The 27,797-nt window shown below is 39.9% G+C and overlaps 1 protein-coding gene across 1 annotated transcript in view; it reads right to left on the bottom strand.

The window, feature by feature from the left end:
• The window catches only part of CDCA2 (cell division cycle associated 2), a 51,328-nt gene that overhangs the window by 12,522 nt on the left and 11,009 nt on the right, over positions 1–27,797 (bottom strand). Inside the window, exons 4-12 of the mRNA XM_090290281.1 lie at positions 22,033–22,183; positions 20,162–20,358; positions 18,587–18,671; positions 13,341–13,549; positions 11,086–11,170; positions 9,988–10,232; positions 4,793–4,871; positions 3,595–3,683; positions 1,985–2,122 (exon numbers count right to left, since the gene is read on the bottom strand). Of these exons, the coding sequence (XP_090146407.1) occupies positions 1,985–2,122; positions 3,595–3,683; positions 4,793–4,871; positions 9,988–10,232; positions 11,086–11,170; positions 13,341–13,549; positions 18,587–18,671; positions 20,162–20,358; positions 22,033–22,183 (1,278 nt within the window). The remainder of the gene's footprint in view (positions 1–1,984; positions 2,123–3,594; positions 3,684–4,792; positions 4,872–9,987; positions 10,233–11,085; positions 11,171–13,340; positions 13,550–18,586; positions 18,672–20,161; positions 20,359–22,032; positions 22,184–27,797) is intronic.

The raw sequence follows: 27,797 nt of genomic DNA, 5'->3' as shown, positions 1-27,797 counted from the left end.
TGAAGGCTTTAACCTAGATAATAACATCTGCTCTGCGCTTCAGGGTGGGAGTAGTGGGAGGGGTGACAACTGGTGCAAACTGTTTCACATCCAGGACTTCAATTAATCCGCTCTTCACCACCCCTTCTCACTCTCACTACCCACTGTACCTGCCAATACCGGGCCTATCTCTTGGGATTTCAGCAGACAGGCTGGCTCCCAGCACCTCTCTAGCTCCCTCCTAGCACATTCTGGGCTGCAAATCTTTCCACCTTGTATCTGTCAACATGCTTCCATCTGCTTTGTCTTCCAAAAACTCATTGATGGCTGTCATCTGTTGCTTAATACCCCTCCTCAGTGCTATTCTAAGCCTACCCCTTGTATCACATCAATATTTTGATGCAGTGCGGTCCTGGGAGGGTTTGGAGCAGAACTTAATGCTCAACCCTTCCTTTACTTCCTGGCTATTGATTTCTTGTGAAAAAGCAGGTGTACATTCTTTGTAATAGAGTTTTATAAAGAGTAGGAGAGAAACCAATTTCTAATGCAATAATTTAGGATGAATGTGTATTTCCAAACTTATGCATATTTTTTTCAGCAAAGGGATCTTTCAAAGAAATACATGACATGAAAAAGGGACTGAGCCAGGAAAACATTCAGATTCATCTGGTTTTGTTGACTTGGGAGTGAATGTACCAAGAGAGGCAGCGGTTTTTGTTTAGCAAGCAGAAATAAGTTTACTGACTATTTTGGGTGGGTGTGTGTTGAAGTGAAAATGTTGGTTTTGAAATGCTGATTTTTAGGTGTTTGTAGGATGGTTTAAGAAGAAGTCCCTAGTAGGCAGTTGAACCCAATGTTCCTAGATCAGAAAGATTTGGGAGTTACCAGCCATGCTGCATATGGAATCACCCAGAAAATACACGATTTGGAAGCGCAAAGAGTAGAACTCTGGGTAATACGAACACCTAAGGATGGGTGGAGGAAAAGAAACCTTCAACAGACTGTGAAGGAGCATTCTCAGTGATGGCAGATGCTGCTGGGTGATGAGTGAGAACGCGACCTCACACGAGGCTCTGGACTTCAGTCACTAAGTCACTGAGTACCTCGGAAAAATAGTTAAAGTGAAGTGGCGAATGTGACCCCATGTCAGCTACCACATGGAGCACCTATCTCTCCAGTAGCTGTGCCAGACAGGAGGGGTCGTGGTTAGACTAGTCCATAGTGGAAGTCGAATGAAAGGGATGAAGAACTGAGACTAACGAGAGTGGCTGACAACAGCTCACGTGGTTTAGGATAAGCAAGGAAACGGGAAATGAAGAAACACCTGAAAGCTGGGGAGTAAAGAGAGCGGCCCAGAGGTGATTAGCACCAACAGAGGGACAGGAGCAAGGGGGGTGCGAGTGCTGATGGACAGAAGGCGGGCTCGAAAGGCGGGACATACAAAGGCACATTGGTAAAGGGGGCAGGGCATGGCTGTTAACAGCTGTGGGCATCAAGAGGAAGGTCCAGTTCAGGGAAAGGGGTGCTGGGGATGGGACAGGACCACTCACTGGGGGCTGGGATTGGTTATTCATAGAGACGATGAAGTCATTGGAGCTGGGATAGGCCTTGACACACCGACTGAGAGGTGGTTTCTAAATTCTTTCTTAAATGTGGGGAAGAGACCCAGCCTCTGGCAGAAGCCAGGTCAAACAGTGGCAGATGGTGAGAGGAGTTCCCAAATAGGGTGCCGTTACATTCAATTCAAACATAAGAATTTTAACATGTGAGTGCCAATGATTTACTGTGCTGGATATACCTAAATAACACAATAAAAGATGCAAAAATGGCCCAGGGGTAATTATGATAGTATACCATCTCTAATGGCCCTTTCTCTTCCATGGTAAGATGATTTAACACTCTTGGTCTAATGTTAACCAAAAACAAGCTGTTTCCATGTTTCCCTAACCACACAACAAAGAAATGCAGCACTTTAACTCTGTAATATCTTTAGACACACACTCACCGGATTCTTTCTGGGAGGTACTCTGTCTGTGCGCTTGCTTTCTTGAGATTTCCTCCTCTTAACTTTGTTTTCTTTGCCAGGCTGAGCTTCCGTGTTAAGTAAGCTGCAAACACTCTCTTCTGCAAAACTGATCAATTGCTATAAAGAAAATTTAAAGTAGGAATACCATACAATGCAGGCAGTTACGTTTTAATGTATGGTCTCTCACATTTATTTTCTTTCCCATGTTGCTTCTACTGTTCTTATATCCCATTTCCTCTAAATCCACAAATTCCATTAGATGTATTTTAACCAATTTAACCTCAAGTAGGGGAAATAGTAATTACTAATTTCTGATCTATCAAGCATAGACTCAGAAGCATATGTACTCTGCCAAATTATTTTGAAGGGGGAAAAAAAAACTAAAGAATTGGCTGATTTGCCCTGGCTGGTGTGGCTCAGTGGACTGAGCACTGGCCTGTGAACCGAAGGGTCACCAGTTCAATTCCCAGTCAGGGCACATGCCTGAGTTGCGGGCCAGGTCCCCTGTTGGGGGCACACGAGAGGCAACCACACACTGATGTTTCTCTCCCTCTTTTTCTCCCTCCCTTCCCCTTAAATAATCTCTTAAAAAAAAAAAAGAAAGAATTGGCTGATTTATTTACTCATCAAAATATTTATTAAGCACTTACGAGTTAGCACCTAACTGCTGTTGGGCTAGAGCAGCGGTTCTCAACCTGTGGGTCGTGACCCCTTTGGGGGTCGAACGACCCTTTCACAGGGGTTGCCTAAAATCATCGGAAAACATATATAATTACATATTGTTTTTGTGATTAATTACTATGCTTTAATTATGTTCAATTTGTAACAATGAAAATATATCCTGCATACTAGATATTTATATTACGATACATAACAGTAGCAAAATTACAGTTATGAAGTAGCAACGAAAATGATTTTATGGTTGGGGGTCACCACAACATGAGGAAGTGTATTAAAGGGTTGCAGCATTAGGAAGGTTGAGAACCACTGATCTAGGGGGAAAGAAAAAGAACTATTAGATTATCTGAATTTGAATTTGAATTCTGGATTTATCATCCAAATAGCAGTTAAAAACCCTATAATACTGTACTTATATGTTTATGCATTATGATGTTATAGAAAAAAATCCAATTTTATCTAATAAAATAGCAAAAGGTATGCATTCAGTGAAAATTACATTCATACTGAAAATAACTGAAATGCTGTTAAAAAATAACACAAAACAAGATACAGATTATAAAAAGACCATATTTATGCCCTTTTCTGACTCTGCTAATTACATGCTACTCCTCCCTACTTTGTACAAAATTTATAAAACCACATGGATCTCAAACAAGCTTTTCAAACAGATTATCTTTCACATTAACACAAACTTGAAAGCTTCTTGTTTCACTGGCTTTTTCTTCTAAATTAAATAAAACCAAAGTAGGAAAACATCATTACCATGGGTTACATGATAGGTAGAATAAGGTATTAGCTCTTAAAAACACTGTCCCAGCCAAGATTTTGGCCATAAATATCTGAGCATGAAAAACAAAGAAATCTACTGCAAGATTTAAAAATACATTGTGCCAAATGCCAACACTTACGCTTCTTCTGTTAGAGGCCCGCGTTCTTCTACCATCTTTACATGAGGGTATTTTCTCATGGCTATTTGAAGAGCTCAAGGTATCAGCGTCTGAAGAGCAAGACACAAGCAAAATTAAGGTAGGTGGTTGGAAGCTCTGCCATCTTTCATATTCAATGCCCACTCTTCTGAATACCCATCTTTGCTTTTACTACCTTGTCATATCTAAGCATAATTATTACCAGGAGGAATACAGTTTGAGATTCAAAAATATTAAAACTTTAAGTTTACCGTATAATTAGAAACTTTCGCCGCTTTCCATGGAGACTATATAACATGTTACCTTGCTAAGATAACAGATTAAATCACATAATACCCATATTTTCATTTATGTCTATTTATTCCAAGCTACATTTTGTACAATGCAATTGCAATAAAGGGCATTAAGATGAACATGAAAATACTTTCACAAAGTTCAGAAAAATTTTAATTTATTTTTCATGATATAAAGGAAAGGCAGTATACATGTGTTAAGAGCATATGCTTTGGAATGTGACAGACTAACGCTTCCAATTGGGCTCCACTTTGACAGTGCATGTCTCTGATTCTGTGCTAATGAGCTCGGTCTGTGTCCTCCAGCCAACAAAAAGCCATTCAAAGATTTCAACCAGGGAAAGACAAGAATAATGGCTCCTATCCAAAGTGATTGTCCCGTGACAGGCTTGCCAGCCAAGTTCTGGTTTCTCAGGCAAGTGCAGCAATGTTTGCTGCCTTGTTATGATCATAAAAAAGCCAGAAACTTTGGAAAGCACATGTGTGCTGAAGATGCCATGGTAATGTCAATGAACAATTTTGGATATTTAAGAATGACCCTTACCATCCATATCACTGCAACTGTGCTAACTGGGAAAGGAGCTTCCTTCTAAGGAAGTTAAATGTGGGTAACGATAAAGTGCGAGACCCAAAATGGAAATGAATGGATAAGAGACTTCTTATAAGCTTTCTATACTATCTGGTCTATTAAACCAAGTATGCATTGTTGCAATAACATTTTAAAAAGAAAATAAGGGCTGTGTGGAGGAAGGTAAAGGGGGAAAAATTGGGACAAACCTAATAGAATAACAACAAAATATTTTTAAAAAAGAAAATAAGGAAATTAAGTTTCATACACAGATATTGCAAATGATATTTATGACTATAAAATAAACAAAAGTTATTACCTGAAAGAGTCTCAGAGATTGAAGACATAGTAAGAGAACTCGCAACAGCAAATGATACCTGAAGAGGTTCTATGTTTTCCTAAAAAAAATAGAAATTAGATGTCCTTAAATTCAGTGGACAGGTACATTATGTGCTCCAAAGAAAGTAATATGGATTTATTTTTGTAAGTAAAATCGTAATAAGCATAAATATAGAAAAAAAGCAATAAATGGTTGAAAAGGAAAAAGTCAAAGCAAAACAAAAGATCTTGGATATAAAAATAGAATATATTTGATAATATTTACCAATTATCCTGAAACCATGTTTACTAACTACAATCCACCAAAACAAACAAAGTGAAAGTAGCCATAACAATCCACTAAAGTTACTTTTTGGTAACTTACAAAACCTATAAAAGTAAATAAGATAATCCATTAATAAACACAACATAACATTACAAATTATTCAGGGGAACTTCAGGGTAAAATAACAATATAAACACAGATGTCAAATCTTTTATTTCCCACATAATTGCCATTATAATGGTAACTTTGATTTTTCATAGATAAGATTCGTCAGCTTGAAGAAACTTTCTTTTTTCACTAGTTTGCTCAGTTTTTACCAGAAATCAATCCTGGATATTGTCAAATACTTCTACATCTACTGAGATGAACATATGGTTTTTCAGACTTAGTCTATTAAAATGGTGAATTATACAAATTGTTTTTAAAATATTAAACCATCTTTGCATCTCTAAGTTAAATCTCACTTGGTCATGATGTATTCTTTGTGTGTGTGTGTGTGTGTGTGTGTGTGTATATATTCTTATGTCCATGAGGATATTGGACTGTAGTTTTCTTGTAATGTCAATCTGATTATGGTTTCCCATAATGCTGACATTAATAACTGGGAGGTACTTCCACCTCCTCAATTTGTTTGGAAGAGTGTATATAGAATTAAAATTACATTTTCCTTAAATGTTTGGTAGAATTCATTAGTAAAATCATCTAAACATGCAGGGTATTTTTTGTGAGAAGGCTTAACTACAACTTAAATTTCTTTAGTTGATTAGTTAATGAGGTTATTTATTTCTTCTTGAGTGAAATTTGGTAGTTTGTGTCTTTCAAGAAATGTGTCTAGTTCATCTAAGTTGTTCAAATTATTGGCATAAAGTTGTTCATAATATTCCCTTATTCTTTTACTGTGCTAGTATATAGTTACCTCTTACATTCTTTACTGGTAATTTGAGTAGTCTTTTTTCTTGAAAAGTCTGATTAGAAGTTTACTAACATTATTTATTTAAAGCACAATCTTTTGATTTCAATAATTTTTTTAATTTTCCATCCCAGTGATTTCTGTATTTATCTTTATTACTCCCTTTCCTCTGCTTACTTTGCTTTATTTTATTTTTTTCTACTTTCTTAAAGTGGGAAATGAGATTAATTTGACATTTTTTATTTTTTGTTGTTTTATTACAGTTGTCTCAATTTTCCCATTGCTCTCACCTACCCTGCCCATACCAGCTCCCAGTCAATCCCCACCCTGTTGTCCACGTCCATGGGTCATTTATGCTTGTTCCTCAACCAGACCTTTCCCCTCTTTCCACCTTTAACCCCATCCCCTCTCCCCTCTGAGATTATTTTGAGACATCTCTTAAATTTTGAAATAAGTCTTTAATTTTTAAAAATTTTTCTCTAAGCACTGCTTTAGTTGCATTCCACATTCGTGCTGCCCTTTTAAAGTGGTTTGAGGTTTATAGCATGCATCTGTAACTTACACAACCTTGTGTATAGCCTAAGAACTCCTCCCAGCCTTTATGCCACATTATTTTATTTTTTAAGTATTTTTTTTTAAAGATTTTATTTATTTTCAGAGAGAGGGGAAGGGAGGAAGAAAGGGAGAGAAACATCAATGTGTAGTTGCCTCTTGCACTCCCCCAACTAGGGACTTGGCCCACAACCCAAGCATATGCCCTGACTGGGAATCGAACCAGCAACCCTTTGGTTTGCAGGCCAATGCTCAATCCACTGACCCACACCAGCCAGGGCTATGTCATGTTATTTTTATTTTATATTTTATTTACATGGGTTACAAACCAAACAACATATTGTTGTTACGCTTATTTTGAATGATTATCTTCCACAGATTAAGAAGAGGAAGCAGTCTGTTACCTTTCCCCACATGTTTAGCATTTACAGTGTTCTTTATTCCTGTTACATACAGATTTCCATCTGGAACTACTTTCCTTTTGACTAAAGGACTTCCTTTAACATTTCTTCCAGCGCTAACCTGCTATAGTGATTAATTGTTCCAGGTCTCACCTTTGCTTTGATGAAAGATAAGTTTCACTGGATATACATTTCTAGGTTGACAGGACTTTTTCCTGGGTACACTGTTAGAAGCTGTTGCTGCACAGTCTTCTGCTTGTTCCTCGTCATGTCGCCTGTCTGCTTTCCTAGCTATTTTAGGCCCTTTATCAGTGATTTTAAACAATTATGTGTCTTAGTGTACTTTTCTTCATGTTTCGAATGCTGCAAATTCATTGACTGTTAGAATCTATGTGGTTATAATTTTATAACATTGGGAAACTTTTAAGCCATTATTTTTCAAATACTTTTTTTCTGTTCCATTGGGTCTCTCCTCTCCTTTGGGGTCTCTACACACATACTGTGCTGCCTGAAGTTGTCCAAGCTCACCGATTGTCTGCTCCATCTAGTTTAGCCTCTTTTACTGTTTCACTGAGAATAACTTCCATTGCTACATCTTCAAGTTCATGACTCTTTTCTCCTTGTTATGGGGCATCTTTTTCTACACATCTACTGATTTTTAATCAAATGTCAGATTTCAAATCTATCATTTTGTACTGCATAGTTTTGTTATGCTATTCTTGAGCTTTGCTCTTCAATGCAGTACTGTATTTTTTGCTCTATAATACGCACTTTTCCCCCCTCAAAAGTGGGGGGAAATTGTCTGTGCATCTTATGGAGCAAATATTGCATCACAGACCGTGATGTGTATTACCTGACCTGTCAGTGGTGGCGACAGCTGTTAGAAGAGGAATTGGTGGGCCCATGCGAAACGCCTAGGGATGCTTAAATGTCCTACTTTATTGCTGAATCTCAGGGTGTCTGGTCAGTATGAAGATAGCGAAGAAAGTGATATCAGTGATTGTGAGAAAATGAGTTTCATAAATTCTGACACTAGCGATGATGAGTTCTTGGGGTTCCCAGAAAACTAGAAGAGTACTTGAACCTTAAAGTTTCTCCTCATTTGTTAACGACAGTGATGATGGTTCTTAATACCACTGTTGACTGTTGTTGACTTTACATGGTTGAAATATTATTTTGTTATACTTTATTAAACATTTTAGTACACCATTTGGTTCAGACTATTTTTTTTCTTGTTTTCCTCCTCTAAACCTAGGTGTGTCTTATGGTCAGGTGAGTCTTATAGTGCGAAAAATACGGTAAGTACTTGAATACAAGTTGGGTCTTTTCATAGCTCACTTTTAAGTTCCACTAGATTTTAAGTCTCACTCTGCTCCACTAATGAAGCCACACTCTCCTGAGCAGCCAACACCCTGTTGAATTATGGGGTGTTTCTGTCCAGGGTGGTGGGAACACTGTTCCTGCCCTTGTGTGTGACCTTGGGGCATTGCTCCCTCTGCTCCACTGGGGCAGTTCTTTCCCTGGCCCTGGGCAGTTGACTCACAAGCATGTGTAGACCAGCATGCAACAGAAAAGACTTAAGTGGGACCCTTGGCATATCTCTAGCGCTCTCTGTGCAGCTCTTTCCTCTGGTACTTTGCTCTGTGAACTCCAGCCTCCTTTGCCTTTCCAGACCCCAAGTCCATCTTCTCAGATCCTGAGACCTCCAGGCTCCACTGTGACACCCCCTGCCTGTGCTGCAGTCTAGAGACTCAGTGCAGGCAGTAAGCTGGGCCTCTCAGCAGCTCACCTCATTTGCTACTCTCCTCTCAGGGTTACCATGCTATGCTGCCTTCAGTTAAACATCTGAGAACAACTCTTTCATGTATTTTCTCTAGTTTTTTACTTGTTTTTCATAAGAGTACAATTAGGTCCCTCTTATTCCATCCCAGCCAAAAGCAGAATATTCCATTTCCAAGTGTAACAACAAGAGAGAGAGTGAATCATGGGCTCAGTATAAACAATGGGTAAGAAAGATTAACAGGCAGTTCTCAAGACAAGGAATTCAAGTGACCTATAAACATACGAAAAATGTTCAAATTTCACTAATAACTGAAAATTTTCAAGTCACCTCTTTCTTTTATTAATCTGTTTTAAATAAGTATGGTTAATATCCAGGATTTACAAAGGTATGGCAAAAGAATACCATTTATATTGCATTAAGTTCAACTTTGTATATATGTTCTGGAGGAAATTTAGCAATATTCATCAAATACTTCATATTCTTTAATCCAGTAATTCCACCTGTACAAATTCACCTCAGGGGAAAAAGTTTGTATTTATAGTGTATCAATTCTAAGTCTGCTGCTCTTTCACATTTTAACACCTCTGAAATCTGAGTATAGTAGGTCCTCTTGTCCTCAGGGCCATAAGTTCAAAGGCCCCCCACCCCCCTGCCATTGGATGCCTAAAACCATGGACAATACCAGACCCTGTATGTACTATGTTAAAGTTTAACTTATCAATTAGGCACAGCAAAAGATTAACAATAATAACAAGTAATAAAACAGAACAATTATAACAAGACACTGCAATAAATGTTACATAAATGTGATCTCTCTCAAAACACCTTACTGTACTGTACTCACCCCTCTTCTTGTGATGACGTGAAATGACAAAATGCTTTGTCATGAGATGAAGTGAGATACTTCCGAATGGCATGCAATTTAAAACCTATGGATTTCTTATTTCTAGAATTTTCTGTTTAATATTTTTAGACTAGTTGTCCGTGGGTAACTGAAACCGTGGACGAGGGGGGGACTATTGTACATTTTACAGTTCATGTGTCACAGTTTACCTTTATATTGTTTTTTTAATTTTCTTTATTTATATTGTTTTTAATTCAAGAAAACTGGTAATAACTTACCTAGAAAAATGCATTAATTTATATATACCATGACACATCATTTAGCCCATTTCATAATTTCAAAGCATAACTACTGCTTGTGTAAAATAAGTGAGGTCTGATTAAAATATATACAACTTTGTTCCACATTTTCCGCACTTACGAGATCTTCCCCCTTGTCATCAAAATCCGGTTGAGGCAACTGTTCAGGAACTGGTGACTGCTCACGCAGCACAGGACTGATTCTACTTAAGTCCTCTCTGCGGACAGGGGTCCCTCCTTTCCGCAGCGGGGTGTTTGCTGGCAGAGACTCATCAAATACTTCCGGGCTCAGATCCTCTCCAAAGGTCACCCTCTTTCTCTTCCTCATATTTACAAAGGTCATAACTTTATGATTTTCTTGACCTTCTGTAGATATAATAAATAGGAATATGTTAAAAAATTAAACTCAATTTCTTGTCTGAAAGGCAAATCCTAGAATCCTTTAATGTGATTAGATTCCGTTATTATTTGTATAAAAATTTATAGAAAAAAATTCAAAATGATAAAAAGCAGTATTTCTAATTAAAATACAGTAATAGATTTTAAAATAAAGGTTGCATAAGCATCTTAGAAGCTTACAAAATTGGAATATCAAGTGCACTATTAAGCAAAAATGGATAGACCAACCAATTTTGAGACCCTCTAAAGAGCATCCTTCTCTCCCAATTGTCCTTTGTTCCCATGTAATTAAAGAAACATTGAGGCAGTAGCAAGTTATTGAAAATACCATACAGTATTCCCTCACTTATCGCGGGTATTATATTCTAGACCACCCCCGCCCCCGCGATAGGTGAAAGTCTGCGAAGTAGGAACCTTACAGTTATTTTAGTATTTATATATATTTTAAGGCTTTATAAACCCTTCCCACATACTTATAAACCATTCCCAGTCCCTTATTAACCTTTCCGACTCCCTTATTAACCTTTTCCACACTTTTATAAACACTACTTATGTTCTTAAACATATTCTACACTCTTAAACCTACGTAACTTTAACAACATACATATACAGTACTGCAAAATCCCGCGATACAGCGAAAAATCTGTGATAAATAATTAAATATAATATTTTTAAAAATCCTGCGATACAGTGAGGCCATGATACAGTGAGGCTGCGATAAGTGAACCGTGATATAGAGGGACTACTGTACTATATCAGATTTTTTAAAATAAAAAGACAATGAAATCCTTAGGCTTCAAAATAAATATGAATTTCTTACCTGGTTTTTGTTCTCTGCAACAGTTTGCAAGATGTGAGACTAAGCTTGGATGAGTCTCATGATCACAGAGGTTGTCACAGTGTTCCTACACAAAATGGACACCAGTGAATTTTACACATGCTACAAATATACACAGTCATTACAAATGGCAACTTTGAATTTTTTGCTGCCAAGGGGAGAGACTATAATATTACAGATTATGTTCATCATTGTTCTGGTTGAAACACCATACTAGTCAAAGAAAAACCAGGTTCCCTGAATATAACTTTAATAAATAGTATTTTAAGCCCAAATTAAAAGACAGAAAACCACAATGTGGACTAGATTCATTCCCTCATTTCCGATCTGGCAAGTGAAGCTCAGGAAACTGAGTGGATGAGGCAGTCTACATAAATGCCTGAGGCACAAGAATTGCACTAAACAAAGAACAAATAGGTAAATGGTATAACTGGATGCTCTTTTTTTTTTAAGATCTTACATATTTATTTTTAGAGAGACGGAAAGGGAGGTAGAAAGAGAAGGAGAGAAATACCAACGTGTAGTTGCCTCTTGCACAACTCTCACTGGGGACTTGGCCTGCAACCCAGGCATGTGCCCTGACTGGGAATCGAACCAGTGACCCTTTGGTTCTCAGGCCAGCACTCAATCCACTGAGCCACACCAGCCAGGGCGGGTGTTCTGTCTTTAAACATGGAACTATATCTTTTTAAGTGTATAAATCTCCTGTCTACATGAGTATATTCTTGAGTTAGAAATAAGGAAAGAGGGCAGCCTTTTGCCCCTTGGTGCTCTTCAGAAGGACGATTACAGAGCAGGCACATTGGTGAGGATGGGACAGTGTGAATCTCAAGAACAAGATGGGGCAAGTCTAAACACAGGGCCACTGGAGCAGAAAGGGAGGCTGGGGCCAGGGCCAAGGCTGGATCACCTGATAGCCCAGCCTCCCTCAGTCCCGATGAGTCTGCTCTCTGGAGCGCCTCGTTCCCTCTCGTACACCCATTCAGAGGGCAATGCCCTCTCTTAGACGGTCTTGCCCGAGCAAAGATCCCTGACCAATTATCTCCTGAGTCAGTTTCATTTTCCTCACCAGGAAAATGTCCTGATCAATATTTGTGAATTAAGTGAACTTACAAAACAAAGTTCATGTTAATTTTTAGACTTATCTTTAACTACAACCATGAGAGTCAGCAAAAAACTTCAACTGTAGACATCTCCAAATTTTGGGCAGCTTAGTAAAAAGATCATTAGTTGTAAAAGTTTTGGCATGATGTTTTGCTGTGTAACACTGTTAACCAATAAAAGTCACACAGACTTAGGGTACTAAGTCTCTCGGAGGAGAAGATAAGACAAACAGAAGATGTGACTGAGCTGTGCTGTAAAGAGACCCAAAACAGCTCTTAATCTGGAAAATTGCTATAACATTTAAAATGATAATTGAACATCTATCCATATAGTAGGTAGAAGGTAGGCTAGTTCATTTTAGCTTGAGAAACAGATTTCTAGGCATAGTTGGATGTTTAAATGCCTACACACAGAAAAAAAAAACATACTTCTCATTTGCCAGGTGCTGGTTGGTACTAATTTCACATTATTATCCCACTTAGTGCTCAAATTACCCTGTCAGTTACAAATATTGCCACTTTGTCGATAAATAACCAGGGTACAAAAAGGGTAACTAACTTGCCCAGCTTATTAACCTGAGTGAGGATTTGAAAGCTGGCACCTTGACTCCAGAGCCTAGCCCCTCAGCCTCGCACAGCATTTACAGTCCATCATGGATTTTAACATCAGTTTTGTCCAGGGGCTCACTGAACAGCCTCCAGCATAAGCTGCTGTGAAATGGGACTAAATAAGGCTGCATGCACATGACATGGGCAGAAGTCCACAGAAAGTCCTCAGTGGATGCCAGCCGGCTCCCGCCAAGGCCTTCCTCCCTAGCGCCGACTGCGCTGGAGGAAGACGCGTGCCTGTGCGAGGCGCATCTGAGACCAATCATTCAACAGACCCAGGCATTAAGAACTATGAAACCCTTATAAATTATAGTCCACCTAGATTAAAGTCTACATGCTATACTCCATACTGAGTATTTAAAAATAAGAACAAAACAAACTGCACAGAGCTATGAAAAAAGGAGGGGAAAAAAGGCTGAGACATTTCCTTTTAAATCAGCACGGCATTTAACATTTCAGAGGCATTGCTTTGAACTCTATGAATTTTTATTCCATTTGCTTTAGGACACGTAGCCCTACACTCACCTGGAGGCTTTCTAGACAGAGCTTCATGGAGGGTTTCTTTAGCACGGAGCGAAGGACAGAGGTCTCAGAGGACTGAATGTCCCTCTTGCACAGTGGAGTGACTAAGGACCCGGCTTCAGGAGGCGGGCCTGCGCTCACGTCTGTGAATTTGTCAAGTGAAACAGCATCTCCTGATCCTCTGCCCTCTGCAAAGTCAACAGCCTTGATTCCTTCAAAGCAAACATGTAAGCATGAGAGCCGGAAGACACCTGAGTCAGCTTGTTCTGCTCCAAACACATGCATTTGCAAAGGGAAAACCACTCTATGAAGAAATTCAGCCCTAATATATCCTGCGTTGGGAACAAGATCTGGCTTTTCATCAGGAAACATAAAGAGAAGACAGAGAAGTGGCACTTGTGGCAGCTTTTAATTCTAATCTACCCACTGAGGATAAAAGTGATAGGGAGTTTTGGCTCCCTTGGAAAGCTGAGCAGGCATCCATGCATGAGTCAGCTAATAACTGTCTGTCTGCCTCTACTCATGACACCTATGACTTGCACCATAAAACTAACCTGAGCACAACAACGAACAACCAATTTTACTGTTTGTAAGGATGGTGGGAGGGAGAGGACAGAATGCTGAGGAGAAAGATAATAAAATGAAAAAAACTAACATATTGTATGTGCCCCCAAACCAAGCAACCCCTACCCCTGCAAAGTCTTTCTCATGAGAGAGCAGTGCCTTAGGATCAGCATTTCACAAACATCTATCATGCTTTCTGATGTGACAGGCACTTCAGAGACAATGATGCATAAAACACACAAAGCCCCCACACAGTGGAGGGACAAAGAGACAAAATGACACATGATGACAGAGGGTGGAAGGAGGCTGGCAGCTGTGCCTGAGAGTGCAGCATGAGGGAGCCCTGTGATTCGACTGTCCTATTGCTGACTGCGGTGCGTCACGTGTCTGCACAGGATCAAGTTACACGGAACCGAGTATGCACACGAGTGCTGTAAACCTGGTGCAACCAGAAACAACCCAGTGAAGTGGATCAGAGCCAGTTTCCAGGGGTGACAGTGTATTTCCAGGGGTGACAGTGTATTTCTGGGGGTGACACTGTGTTTCCAGGTGTGATACTGTGTTTCTGGGTGTGACACTGTATTACAGCTATGTAACATGTGCTGCTGGGGAGAGCTGGGGCAAGGGTATACTGGATCTCTTTAGATTATTTCTTACAACTGTATGTGAACCTCAAAATAAAAAGTTAAAGAAATATATATATAACAAGTGGTAAAGCCAGCCATTAAGAAAAGGAACGTTGAGATATGGGGATAGGGTACGATGAGGTGGGGGGAGGGTGCTGCTGCTTCAGGGTGCTCAGGGACAGCTTCCTTGGCAGGCATCTGAACAGAGAGAAAGCAAGCCATGTGCACACCCAGGGAGGAGCATGACACGCACCAAGCCAAGAGCGAAGACCTGAGACAGGAATGTACCTGGCACATCACAGGGCGGGGCAAGTTCAGAGAGAAGCTAAGGACTTGGTCAGGTAGGGTCTAGCAGAAAGGGCACTGCATACTATTCTAAGTACGCTGGGAAGCCAATGAAAGACTTAAAGAAGGGGAATAACAGGGTGGCTTGCATTTTAAAAGGAGCACCCTGGCCACTGTGTAGGAGACTAAGAATAGGATGGAACAATGGTAAACAGTGAAATCACTTAAGATTTCCAGGCAAGAGAAGTTGGTAGCCTGATCCACATGGACAGTAGTTAGGAGGTGAGAAGTGGTTAGACATTCGAGATATGCTGAAGGCCAAGCAGCATTTGTTAATGGGGCTGGAAGTTGAGCCTGAAAAAGGGAGCTGTCCAAATAACTGCAAGGTTTTTGGCCCAAGGAACTGGGTGAATGGCAGTATTGTTTACTGAGATGAAGAAAATAGAAATGAGTAGACTGAGGGAAGGAAACATCATAGCCTTTTTCAGTGTGTTAAGTCTGAGGTGTTCATTAGACAGACAGCCAGGAAAAGCAGCCAGATGCTCAGGTTTAGAATTCTGGGAAGAGGTCAAGGACAGATGGTTAAATTTTGAAGGCAGCAGCACATAGGTCGTATTTACTGTTGAGAATGCCTGCAATCACCCAAGGAGTTGAGAGACAGAGAGAGAGAGAGAGAGAGAAACAAGCACTGCACCCAGGGCACTCAAATGTTTTCAAGGTCAGAATGGTAGAGGAACAAGGAAACTACACAAAGACAAGCTCCGTGAAATTGGGGAAACCACAGGGAGTGGTGTCCAGATGCCCAGGGAGGGGGCCAGCCCTCCCAGGAGGCCCAGGCCACTGCCACCTCAATGCTCATGAGACTCTGCACACAGGAACACACCAAGAACCACTCCGGATGGCAGGGGAGGCTGCTGGCCACCAAGGCCTATGTGGTGCTGGACCCAGAAGGAATGGGAGGCAAGGAGATGACCAGGTGCTGGAGGCCCATGTGATGCCGTCAGTTTGGCGAGATCAGCAACTGCACGTTGGGCACAGACCCTCCTGGGAGAGGAGCCGAGCAGGCAGTCACCAGGCTGGACCCTGGGCAGGTGGTGAAAAGGACCAAGTGGAGAGGGCAGGGGAGGCAATGGCGGCGCCGAGCGGGTCCCCTCTCCCAGCTCTCCCTGAACTAAGTATCTTCTGCCCCACTTGACAGCATCTTCTCATTCTTCCTAAAGTTGTACTGTCTGATATAGGACCACCTGTGGGGTACCACCAAATAACCAGTTTAAAACACTGAATTCAGCAGTCGGTTCTTTTAATCAAGGCCCACACCTACGGTCGATCTATCTTTCTCTGTCTTATACAATATTTCTGTTAAGGGCCTAGTGAGGTGTAAAATGCGATTTGTTGGCTCTTGTTGTAATATTCCCACCCAAAGAAGGTTGTGCAGGAAGGTGTTTGGTGTGATGGCTGTTCTTAATGGCCACACGTCAGACATTCTATAGCTACGGTCAAAGAATGTGACACTTCTGTCCATCAGCAGAGGCGTGGATAAAACAACTATAGGACATTTACACAATGGGATACTAATCAGCGGCAAAAAGGAAGGGTATCTTACTTTTTTTCAAAAGTATAGATAGACCTGGAGAGTATTATTCTAAGTGAAAAAAGCCAGTCAGAGAAAGACAAGTACCATATAATCTCACTTATATGTAGAATTTAATGAACAAAATAAGCAAGAAAACAAAATAGAAACAGACTCATAGATACAGAAAACAGACTGACAGCTGTTAGAGAGGAGGAGCGTTTGGTGGCTGGATGAAAAAGGTGAAGGGATTAAACCAAAAATAAAAATAAAAATAAATAAAAGAAGAGGAGATTTGAACACACAGAGATACCAGGAATTTGCGTGCACAGAGGAAAGACCATGTGAAGAGGCAGCGAGCAGGTGGCCATCTGCAAACTGAGGAGAGAGAGGCCTCAGAGTAATACAACCTAGCCTGCAGCTTGATCATGGCCGTCCAGCCTCCAGAACTGGGAGAAAATAAAGTTGAGGTTTTTAAGCCAAAAAAAAAAAAAAAAAGAATATGACACTTGTAAAACAAAGTCCTATAAGAGTAAAGCAAGCCTACTGGTAAGAAATGCTGAAAGCAAAGCATCTTATTTCACCTATGTAACAAGCTCATAACCCAGTTCTGTGCCTTATCCATCTGTCATATGATTAAGATTCTTAAGTCAGAGCAGGTGTGTGCTCTAAAAAAATGCTAAAAGAAGTTCCTTTTCAAGTTGAAGGGAAATAGTATCAGAAGGAACCTTAGATGTTCAGGAAGAAAGGAAGAGCACCAGAAATTGTGTCTTGATGGCTAACTAGGAAAGACTATTGCCCCCCAAAATGCACATGACTGCTTAAAGAAAAGATTCTTGTGGGGTTTAACGGAATGTAAATGTAATACAGATGCCATCAATAGTGTGAAGGACCATAAAAGCCATGAATGGGTAGATAGACAACAGATATACAAGTTTGCAGAGTTCCCACATTTATATGAAGTTGCATGATATCATTGTAACTCCGAGGAGGCTGTGGAAAGTTAAGGATGTTACGTCGTAATCCCTAGATTACCCCCCCAAAAAATAAATAAAAAGCAATGAGAAAATAGATTAAATTTCTAAAATTAAAAAATTCAAATAAGCCTAAAAAAAAAGAAAAAAAAATGAAGAAGGAAGCAAAAACAAGATTAAGAGAACAGAAAATGTATGATAAAACAGATTAAATCAAACCATATCAAAATGACTTGAAAGGTTAATGAGTCAAATACTCAAAAGGCACAGAATCTCAGATAGATTTAAAAATAAAATACAAGATTTTTACTTTAAAGAGAGATGTAGGTAAGTTGAAAGTAAACCTAATACTTGACTGGTGACTTATCATTCAACACAAGCATATAGTAGTCCCTCTCTATATCATGGTTCACTTATCATGGCCTCACTGTATTGTGAGATTTAAAAAAATATTATACTTAATTATTTATCACAGATTTTTCACTATATCGTGGGATTTTGCGGTACTGTATACGTATGTTGTTAAAGTTACGTAGGTTTAAGAGTGTAGAATATGTTTAAGAACATAAGTAGTGTTTATAAAAGTGTGAGAAAGGTTAATAAGGGAGTGAGAAAGGTTAATAAGGGACTGGGAACAGTTTATAAGTGTGTGAGAAGGGTTTATAAAGCCTTAAAATATATATAAATACTAAAATAAGTGTAAGGTTCCTACTTTGTGGATTTTGACCTATCGCGGGGGGTTCTAGAACGTAATACACGTGATAAGTGAGGGAATACTGTTCTGGTTTTGGAAAAGACTAAATAAATTTTGAATGGTGGTCCCTTTTCACACACTTTAAAACCAAAAAAAGGCCACCTGTAGTGTCTTCTCTAATAAAATACACCTGTTTAATATGTTCAGAGATCTTATTATTTATAATACATTTTATCAGCTTGGAAATATTTTACTTATTCAAAGAAGACAATGTCATCTCTCAGATAAAGAGAATTCTGGGGTGGGGTTGGGGGGAGCAATGGAGAGAAAAGTGGGACAACGGTAATAAAGAAAACAATAAATAATTTTTAAAAAATTCTGAAATTCTAAAAATTCCATTAGACCAAGAGCTCCTACACCGTAGGGAACGTCTTAGTTTTCCCAAACTTCTGCGTGTAGATACAGAGACCACGTCTACTGTGCGAATGTTTGTGTGGGTAAACTGGCATGTGTGTTGAGGAAAAGCCACTACTCACCAGCTGAAGCCTCTGTGAGCTCTGGGCGCGGAGCAGACTTTCCGAATGGACACCCAGACAGTGCTAAGCCAGGTTCAGAAGGTTTCTTGGGGGAAAAAGTTTAGAATAAAAAAGCTTTAAATCTTATTAATTACAGAATTACTAATACCTTTATAAAGACTTGAGTAAGCATCACAGATTACCTAGAAATCTAATGTTAAACCAATCACTCAATCAAGTGATGAGGCAATTTTATCAACTTAATTATCTAGTCACAAAAGTACAGGAGAATATAACTAAAAAAAAATATTCAATCTAACTGTGTTCTAAATATCCTACCAAACAATATTTAGTTCCCTAAGAAAAGTTTATAGGACACACTTTCGTTGCCTTATTGTTTGAAGTCCAGAAACTAGTAACTGCCTTCATTAAAGAGGAAATTCTCCAAATGACAGAAAATGTTATGTAATTACTAATCAAACAACAAAAGAGATCCATAGCTAGGATGCAAAAACCATTAATGGCTGGGATAGAAAACACACTCATATTGATGTGGAAGCCATTTCTCAATCATGGTGCAGGTCCAAACAATCCAAGTTCTGGTTAAGGAACAATGGTTGAGCATCGGCCTGTGAACCAAGTGTTGCTGGTTCGATTCCCAGTCAGGGCACATGACTAGGTTGCACGTCAGGTCCCCAGTTGGGGGCGCAAGTGAGAAGTAACCACACAGTGATGTTTCTCTCCCTCTCTTTCTCCTTTCCCCTCTATCTAAAAATAAATAAATAAACAAACAAACAATTAAGTTATTAAAAAAAAAAGAAACAATGGTTACTGGTTCTGTCAGATTATAAGTGACTGAGATAAAAATGAACCTATTTGCACCTGAAGAATCTTTAATTGACCATCAAACATTTATACCAGTCCAAATAGTCATTAGGAAGTGCTAAATTTCAGCTGTAAAGGTGTCTCCTCACTAAAGAACCATGAACCTGCCAATCAAACCAAAGCTCACAGTAGAAAGCAGGGAGTATTCATGAGAGGACTAGATTCCTTGTTTGCATTTGAGTTAAGGTCAAGGCCAGTCAATAGTATTATTTAATTTCTGTTGGCCTTTTGGTCATCTTGACAGGCTGTGGATAGTCATCAGCAACAAAAATCCCTCCAGTTCCCTGAGGCGAGTGAGCAGAGCAAAGGAATAATAAAGCTAATAGCACACTGCTTCCTGGCCAGCGCTGAACCAGATAGAGGCCACCAGGCAGGAGGAGTGCAATGTAATCCTCCTCTCATTCACCAGTGCTGTATAAATAACATGCTCACATGTCTGCCTCCTTCAGGAGCTTCCCGGTGTACCATCAGCATCGACAACACTGCCCCACAAGCAGAAAAGACCACACTGCTTCATCTTTCCATAAAGCCTTTTTCAAAAAGCTTTTCATCCCAACAGTCTGTAACAACCAATAAGCCAAATTAAGAAGTAGGAAAAACACACCCACACGCGCGCGCGCGTGCGTGCGCTTGTAATTTTGAAAGGATCCTGAGAGTCTTAAAACTGCCTCCCCAGGAAATCAAAGCTTTATTGTCCTGTATTTCCAATACCTCAGGAAGATCTGCAAGAGAAGCTTCAGCAGCGCCCATTCTGCCTGTACTGGGAGGAGCAGCAACACTGAACGTCTGAAGATCAACTGCATCAGTGAGAGGGCTGCTGGAAATGCTCTGAGAAGACACGCCCCACCGTTTGGGTAGCTGTGCAGGGAACGCAGACGGCTGACACGCACCGAGACTTTCCTTTGCAGCTACACACAGAACAAAATCACAGGCTCAAGCATTTTTTGACAGTATCATTTTACACTTTGTACATCATCATAATGCTCGAGTCTAAAGATTTGAGCAATGAAAAGGAAAATTTAGCACAATTTTTAATTCAAAGAGGCAAGAGAACATGACTACTAAAAATACAAATTTAATTAGAAATAAGTTTTTTCAGACTTTAACATGAAGAAAGGTATGCTAACATAGTTCGCATTGGTCATATAGTATCTATTCTATTTTTAAATTTACATTGAAACTTATTATTTTGAACATTTCACAGGATGTGGTGGTGCTCTAACACTGGTCCTGCTTTGGTCGTGTATGATTTTGTGAAAAATACAGTCACAATGTGACCAAGCTTTTTAGCTACAAAAAATAATTTTACTCTTTACAGAATTATAATAATCATGTTAAAGTATTTTAAATTCCTGGTAAATAATGAAAAATCGGTAAGTTACAAACTTAAAATACAAATGAGTGCATCGGAGTGGGTCACGCACTCACAGGCAATCTGAGCTGCAGGGCACTGCACACCAGCGGTTGTGGAAATGGACCTGAAGGTGGCTCAAGAAGCCAAAGCAAAATCCCTGGAACCTTCCTTGGGGGAGCAGAGCACTAGATACGAATGCGATGATTACAGTAAGGCCAAGATTTGCCTAGTTCTCTGTTTGAAATGCTTTGATTGGAAAATCAAAGGAGACAGAAAAAAAATAATCAAATGAATTATAATCTAAAAGTTGTGATAAAGATTATGGCAAGCTTATTAAGATGTCAGATTAGATATTTCTGTTTATAATATCAGCTATGGGTATTTAGTATTCATTATAAATGCTTGCCAAACTTAATAATAACCCTCTAAAAATCAAGTTTGTACACTCAAATTTGCCACATACCCTATTGTAAAGATGAAATGAGCTAACCATGTGACCACGTGGAAATGTAGGCTCAGAAATGTTTGGTATCAGGTTTTGTTCAAGAGAAACCAGAAATGCAGGTTTTTTCATAAAATGTCCCATTTAAAAATACAACTCTGGGCCCTGGCTGGTTAGATCAGTTAGACTGTCATCTCCACGCACCAAGGCTGTGGGTTTGATCCCCAGCCAGGGCACACACAAGAATCAACCAATGGGCCCTGGCCAGGTGGCTCAGTTGGTTGGAGCATCATCCCGTACACCAAAAAGTTATGGGTTCGATTCCTGGTTGGGGTGCATACAGGAGGAAACTGATTGATGTTTCTCTCTCTGTCTCTCCCCCTTCCTCTCTCTCTAAAGTCAATAAATATTGATTTTAGACATAGGATTAAAAAATCAATAAACATATTGATTTTAAATACAGGATTAAAATAAAAGAATCAACCAGTGGCCCTGGACAGGTAGCTCAGGTCATTAGAGCGTTGTCCCGATAAGCCAAGATTGTGGGTTTGATCTCTGGTCCAGGCACATACAGGAACCAACCAATGAATGCATCAATAAGTGGAACAACAAATCGATGTCTCTCTCCCCTCCTTTCTCTCCCTCTAAAATCAATCAATAAATAAAAATAAAAATACAACTCTGCTCAGAAAGACCACTTTTGCACTGTGGAATTAAATCCTTTTTTCTATCTGAGGCTTGTCTGAATAAATACAGAAGTCCAAATGGACTGAAATTTTTACTCACTCAAGCCTGTTTTCTCGAACTCTCCCTGTGCCTCTGAGAACTCAGGACGATCAGTAGTTTTTTCCTTTTCATGTATGGACTGAAAAGCTGACTGGAAGGCAGATATTCGCTCTCTTAAAGAATTGACATTTCGATACAGTATAGGGCTGCCCTGTTAAAATACAGAGACATAGAGAATATTATATTAATAAATAAAATCAAACATAGTTTCTATGTTCTAGGCCTAAAACACTGACTCTAAAACTGAATACAAAGGCTTTTGGAAGCCCAGAGGTAATAAATTAGTGCAAGAGAGTCTCTTCTCCCTTAAATCACACATTTTCAGTTTGAATATTCCATGTGCTGCCATTGTCTTAGTTTCTCGCTCTGACCCTCCCTGAGTTTTTGGGAAAACCTGAACAGAGGAATAGCTATGTGGTAATGTATATGTGTGTAGCTGTGGGCTGGTCAATAATGATACTAGTACGTCTATGGACCAGACAATAAATCTGGAGTAGCTGGAAAATGCTTTAAAAAGGCACCCAGACAAAACAGACTCCCAATTATTTGAGGACTTAATAACTCTTTACAAAGTCCATCAAAAATCGGCTGCATGATGCCTTTGCCATGTGTCTGAGTCCTAGTTGAATGCAAGCTAGTCTCATTACTCTTCTTTATCCATACATACCCTCTTGCTAAGAGTCCAGAAGAACTCACAGATGTTCCCTAGGAGCTCAGGTACTCACGCTCACATTACCCTCATCTCCAGCTCTCCCCAGTTAACTTTTTCCTCATTTCACAGGACTCTACTTAGAGCTGAAATCCAGCCATTCAGCTAAATAGTTCGATGGTACAACAAACACAGGAGCTCTCTGCAAACTCGAAAAACAGGATTTCAGCCAAATTTTCACAAAATGAAACTGATTCAAGCAGAGATGGAAGTGCTAGAAAAATGAAAGTAATGTACAATTTAAGAGTTCTGTTTAGCCATAAAACAAATGACTAAGTTCTCTACCCAAGGTCTTTTTTTTCCCTTTATTATTTAGACTATGAACACATTTTCCCTGCTTTGCAGCTTGTGGCAATTAACGAAATTACATCAACAGGCAAATGTTAAAGTAAGAAAATACTCCCCTTAAGATACTGTATGGAGGAAAATCAGTTAAAATTTTGAAGCCATGTTTGATGGTAAATCTGCTCACATATTTGATTCTATTCCCAGTTAAATACGTCATAAAGCAAACTGTGTTACCCAATAACAGAATATTAAAAAGTTCAAATATGATTGGTGATGCAGCCTTTGTGACATGAACAGCATGCAACAGTCATTAAAGCTGGGGCAGCCCTTATCTCTATAAAATATGGAGAAAGGAGTTACCCCAAAGCCCTCCATTTTCCTAAATATGCTTTTTATTGGTACTCATATTTGAGTATGGCAAAGAGTAGGTTCAGTATCCTAGAAATCTGGAGCACTCAGAAATGCTGCTTAAAACAAACTTGAGGTTCTCCAAGTCAAAACTGTTTTTCCAGATGGAGGATAACAATATACAAAGTAAACAAAGCATTTCAAAGGTACTGCTTTTTTGATGCTCTTGTCTTATGAATTGTGCAAGTCACAACATTCCTCCACATACCAGAAACTATTCCAGGGGCTCAAGGATGAAGTGGGAAAATTATGTTCTAGAGTGAAATTCTGAAAACAGATTGATAAAGTTTCAGGGACGAGAGGTGCTATTGAGAAGATAAAAAAGGAATGGTGATTCAGTAACTAAAAGGGGTTCTACCTGAAGAAATACTTGAGTTCAAGCCAAAACAATGAGAAAGTGGTATCCCTGGCTGCTGTGCCTCAGCAGGTTGGGCATCGTCCCACAACTAAAAGGTCACTGGTTTGATCCCCAGTCGGGCACATGCCTGGGTTACGGGCCAGGCCCCTGGTTGAAGGCATGTAAGAGGCAACCAATCAATGTTTCTCCTGCACATTGATGTTGGTCTCTTCCCCCCTCTCTAAAAATAAATAAAATTTTTATTAAAGAAAGAAAGAAAGTAGTAGTGAAGAGAAGACAGTAGGGGAGGGAGGCATTCTGCAAGAGCAGGCAGAACAAAAACAAAGGCCCTGATGGAAATAGGATGCAGCAGAAGGAAGAGCAAGAGTGCCCGGGGTGGGGTGGCAGGGAGATGAGGCAGGTGGCGGGCTAAGCTCAGATGAGGGAGCGGGATGCAGGCTTCAGAGGAGTTTGATTTAATTCAAGTTATAACAGGAAGTCATGGGAAGCAGAGCGAATGACCTGACTTATACTTTAAATGTATTTCTTTGACTGCTCTGTGAAATGGTGGATGGATCAGGAAAGGGGGGAAGTAGGGAGACCAGTTAGAGTGAAGTTAGCAATTGGGCAAGTGATTGGTGATTTGGTGGGAATCACATTCTGGTTGTAGCAAGGGACATGAGGAGCTTCACCTGGGCTTCTGAAATGTAATGATGGGTTGCATATGGAAGATGAGGTCATTGGACTGAGCAACTGCAAAATGATGGCATGTAGTGAGATGGGGAAGTGGATTAGAGAATGTGATAAGGAGTTTAAATCTGTAATTGTTGTGACCATGTAATGCTTGAAATGCTTATTTTTAAAAACCCAAGTGGAGATGTTGAATAGGCTGCTGCCTAGCGCGGTCTGGGTCAATGTCTGACATTTTGGAGTTATGAGTCTACAGATGATGTTCAAGGTCATGGGAAAAGGTTAAACTGCCTGAGGAAAGCAAACAAAAGGGGGCAGAGAAAAACCCTGGGACAATTAAGTATTTTTGAGGGAAAACTAAAAAGGATGGAATCAGCAAATGGAACACAAAAGACTGGCCAGTGACACAGTGTGGTGGTCCAGAAACCAAGTGAGTAAAATGTTTCAACGAAGGAGTGGTGGAATATATCAAAAGCTGAGGGAAGGAAAAAAACCTGAGGAAAGGTTGAGTAAGATGCAAATGGAGATTTTAGCTTTGTCCTGACCATTTGGGATTAATGATGATGAGTATATTCTCAATGGAGTGGTGGTAACAAGAGTCTAATTGGAGTGGCTAGCAATAGTGGAGAGGACAGGAGAGAAGGCAATGGAGCGAGACAAGAGGGACAAACTGTTCAAGGGTTTCGCTGTAGAATTGGCACAAAAATAAGACACTGTGGAGGTCTAAGAAGAGTTAGAGATATTAAGGTTTGTTTGTGCTAATAGAAACTGACACCGCCCCCCCACCTCTCCCCCAACCCTGCCAAAAATGGGAACATAATTGCAAAAGAAAAACCAGCTCAGAATAACACAGTCATAATAACGTAAACATTTGTATACTGATGTAATCAACCTACTGGGAAGCTGTAGAGGATGGGAAGTACACAGTGTAAGTAATAACAGGTATGAGGAAGAAAGACGGTTAGATTTCCATCTTCCATGATGGGAAGTCATTAGCTAATGCCTCAACACTGAAAGATTAAGAAGTAGCAATTAAGCAAGAAGAAATAAAAGAATTCAGTAAAGTTGCAGAAAACAAAATTAACATACAAAAATCTGTTGTATTTCTATACATTAACAATAAACTACGTGAAAGAGAAATCACGAAAACAATCTCATTTACAATTGCATCAAAAAGAGTAAAATAGACTTTCAGCCAAGATGGAGGCCTAGACAGTCACGCTGTGTCTACCTCCACAACAAAGAAAGAATACAAGTACCTAAAAACTAGAGACAACCAGAAGTTCCAGAAAATTGAGCTGCATGAAAGTCCAACAAAGATATAAAGAAGAAATACTCATCTAGACAGGCAGGAGGGGTGGAGCTGGGGCGGAGAGGATGCAGTGTGGTGGTAGCAGCAGCGGCAGGCCAGTGGAAAGCGCAGTCAAACATATAAAGTTGTGAGGGACGCCTGCAGAACACTCCCAGCACCAGACTAGACCACACAGCTCACGGTTCCAGTGCTGGGAAAAACAAAGCCTCACTGCTTCTGAATGTGCAAACCAGTGGGGTTTGGGGTGGAGGCAGAAACTGCCAGTCTCTCAGCAGAGTCTGCTTGTTTAAAGGGCCCCCACAGTCCTAGAAAGTCCGCAGATGCCCCAGTCGGGGAACGACAGCCGGGGCAACAGCTAGAGGCGCCAGTCCCATACAGAATTGGGAGAAGTGCCTGGAAAAGGGGCAAGTGCTGAGCAAGCAGCGTTGTTCCCTCTCAGACCCCTCCCCAACACACAGTGCCACATGTGGGGAAATGGGTCTCCCTGTACTAACGAATACCTAAGGCTCCGTCCCTTACAATGTAACAGGTGTGACAGCTCTACCTAAGACACAGAGGCAAACAAACACAGGCAGGTGTCTGTCAGGATGAGGAGACAGAAAAGTATGACCCAAAAGAGAGAACGGATCAAGGTTTCAGTGGGAGAACTAAGCAACAAGGAGAGAGCCAACCTAATAGATGCAGAGTTCAAAACATTGGTGAAAAAGATGCTCACAGACTTGACAGATATGCTTAAGTATGGCAAATGCATAAGGGAAGAAGTGAAGGCTATGCTAAAAGAAACGAAGGAAAATCCATGCAAAACCCATGGTGAAAGGAAGGAAACCGGGTTTGAAATCAATGATTTGGAACATAAGAAAGAAAAAAACAGTCAACCAGTACAGAATGAGGAAACAAGAATTGGAAAAAATGAGGAGAGGCTTAGGAACCTCTGGGACAACTTTAAACATGCCAACATCTGAAGCATAGGGGTGCCAGGAGAATAGGAAGAGCAAGAAATCGAAAGCTTATGTGAAAAAATAATGAAGGAAAACTTCCCAAACTTGGCAAAGGAAATAAGACATACAAGCCCAGGAAGCACAGAGAGTCCCAAACAAGCTAGACCCAAAGAGGACCACACCAAGACACATCATAATTAAAATGCCAAAGGTTAAAGGTAAAGAAAGAATCTTAAAGGCAGCAAGAAAAAAGCAGAGAGTTACCTACAGATGGTTGCCTATAAGACTATCAGCTGATTTCTCAAAAGAAACTTTTCAGGCAAGAAGGGACTGGCAAGAAGTATTCAATGTGATGAAAAGCAAGGACCTACAACCAAGACTACTCTATCCAGCAAAGCTATCCTTTGGAATGGAAGGGCAGATAAAGGGCTTCCCAGACAAGGTAAAGGTAAAGAAGGCCATCATCGCCATCGCCAAGCCATTATTATATGAAATGTTAAAGCAACTTATTAAAGAAAAAGAGAATCAAAACTATGAACACTAAAATGACAACAAATTCACAACCAGCAATAACTGAATCTAAAAAATAAAAACAAAAACAAACTAAGCAAACAGCCAGAACAAGAACAGAATCATAAGTATGAGGATCATTTGGAGAGTTATCAGCTGGGAGTGGGTAGGGGGAGAAATGGGAAAATGGTGCAGGGATTAAGAAGCATAATTGGTTGGTACAAAATAGACAGGGGGAAGTTAAGAATAATATAGGAAAGGGTGAAGCCAAAGAACTTATATGCTTGACCTATGGACATGAACTAAGGGGGGTGGGAATTCCTGGAGGAAAGGGGAGTATTGGGAAGAGGGGAGCAAAGGGAAAGGAAATTGAGATGACTGTAACAACATAATCAATAAAATATACTTAAAAAAAAAAAAAAAGAGTAAAATACCTAGGAACAAATTTAACCAAGCAGGTAAAAGAGCTGTACACTAAAAATTTTAAGAAATTGATAAAGACACAAATAAGGGTAAAGATATTTTGTGCCCATGGATTGAAATAATTTATATTGCTAAAATGTCCATAGCATG

Source organism: Furipterus horrens, unplaced genomic scaffold (genome assembly GCF_987537825.1).
Source record: "Furipterus horrens unplaced genomic scaffold, mFurHor1.1.pri manual_scaffold_10, whole genome shotgun sequence".
NCBI classification, from domain to species: Eukaryota; Metazoa; Chordata; class Mammalia; order Chiroptera; family Furipteridae; genus Furipterus; species Furipterus horrens.
Note: the sequence above shows the minus strand (reverse complement) of the source record. Positions and strands in the feature narration are given on the sequence as shown.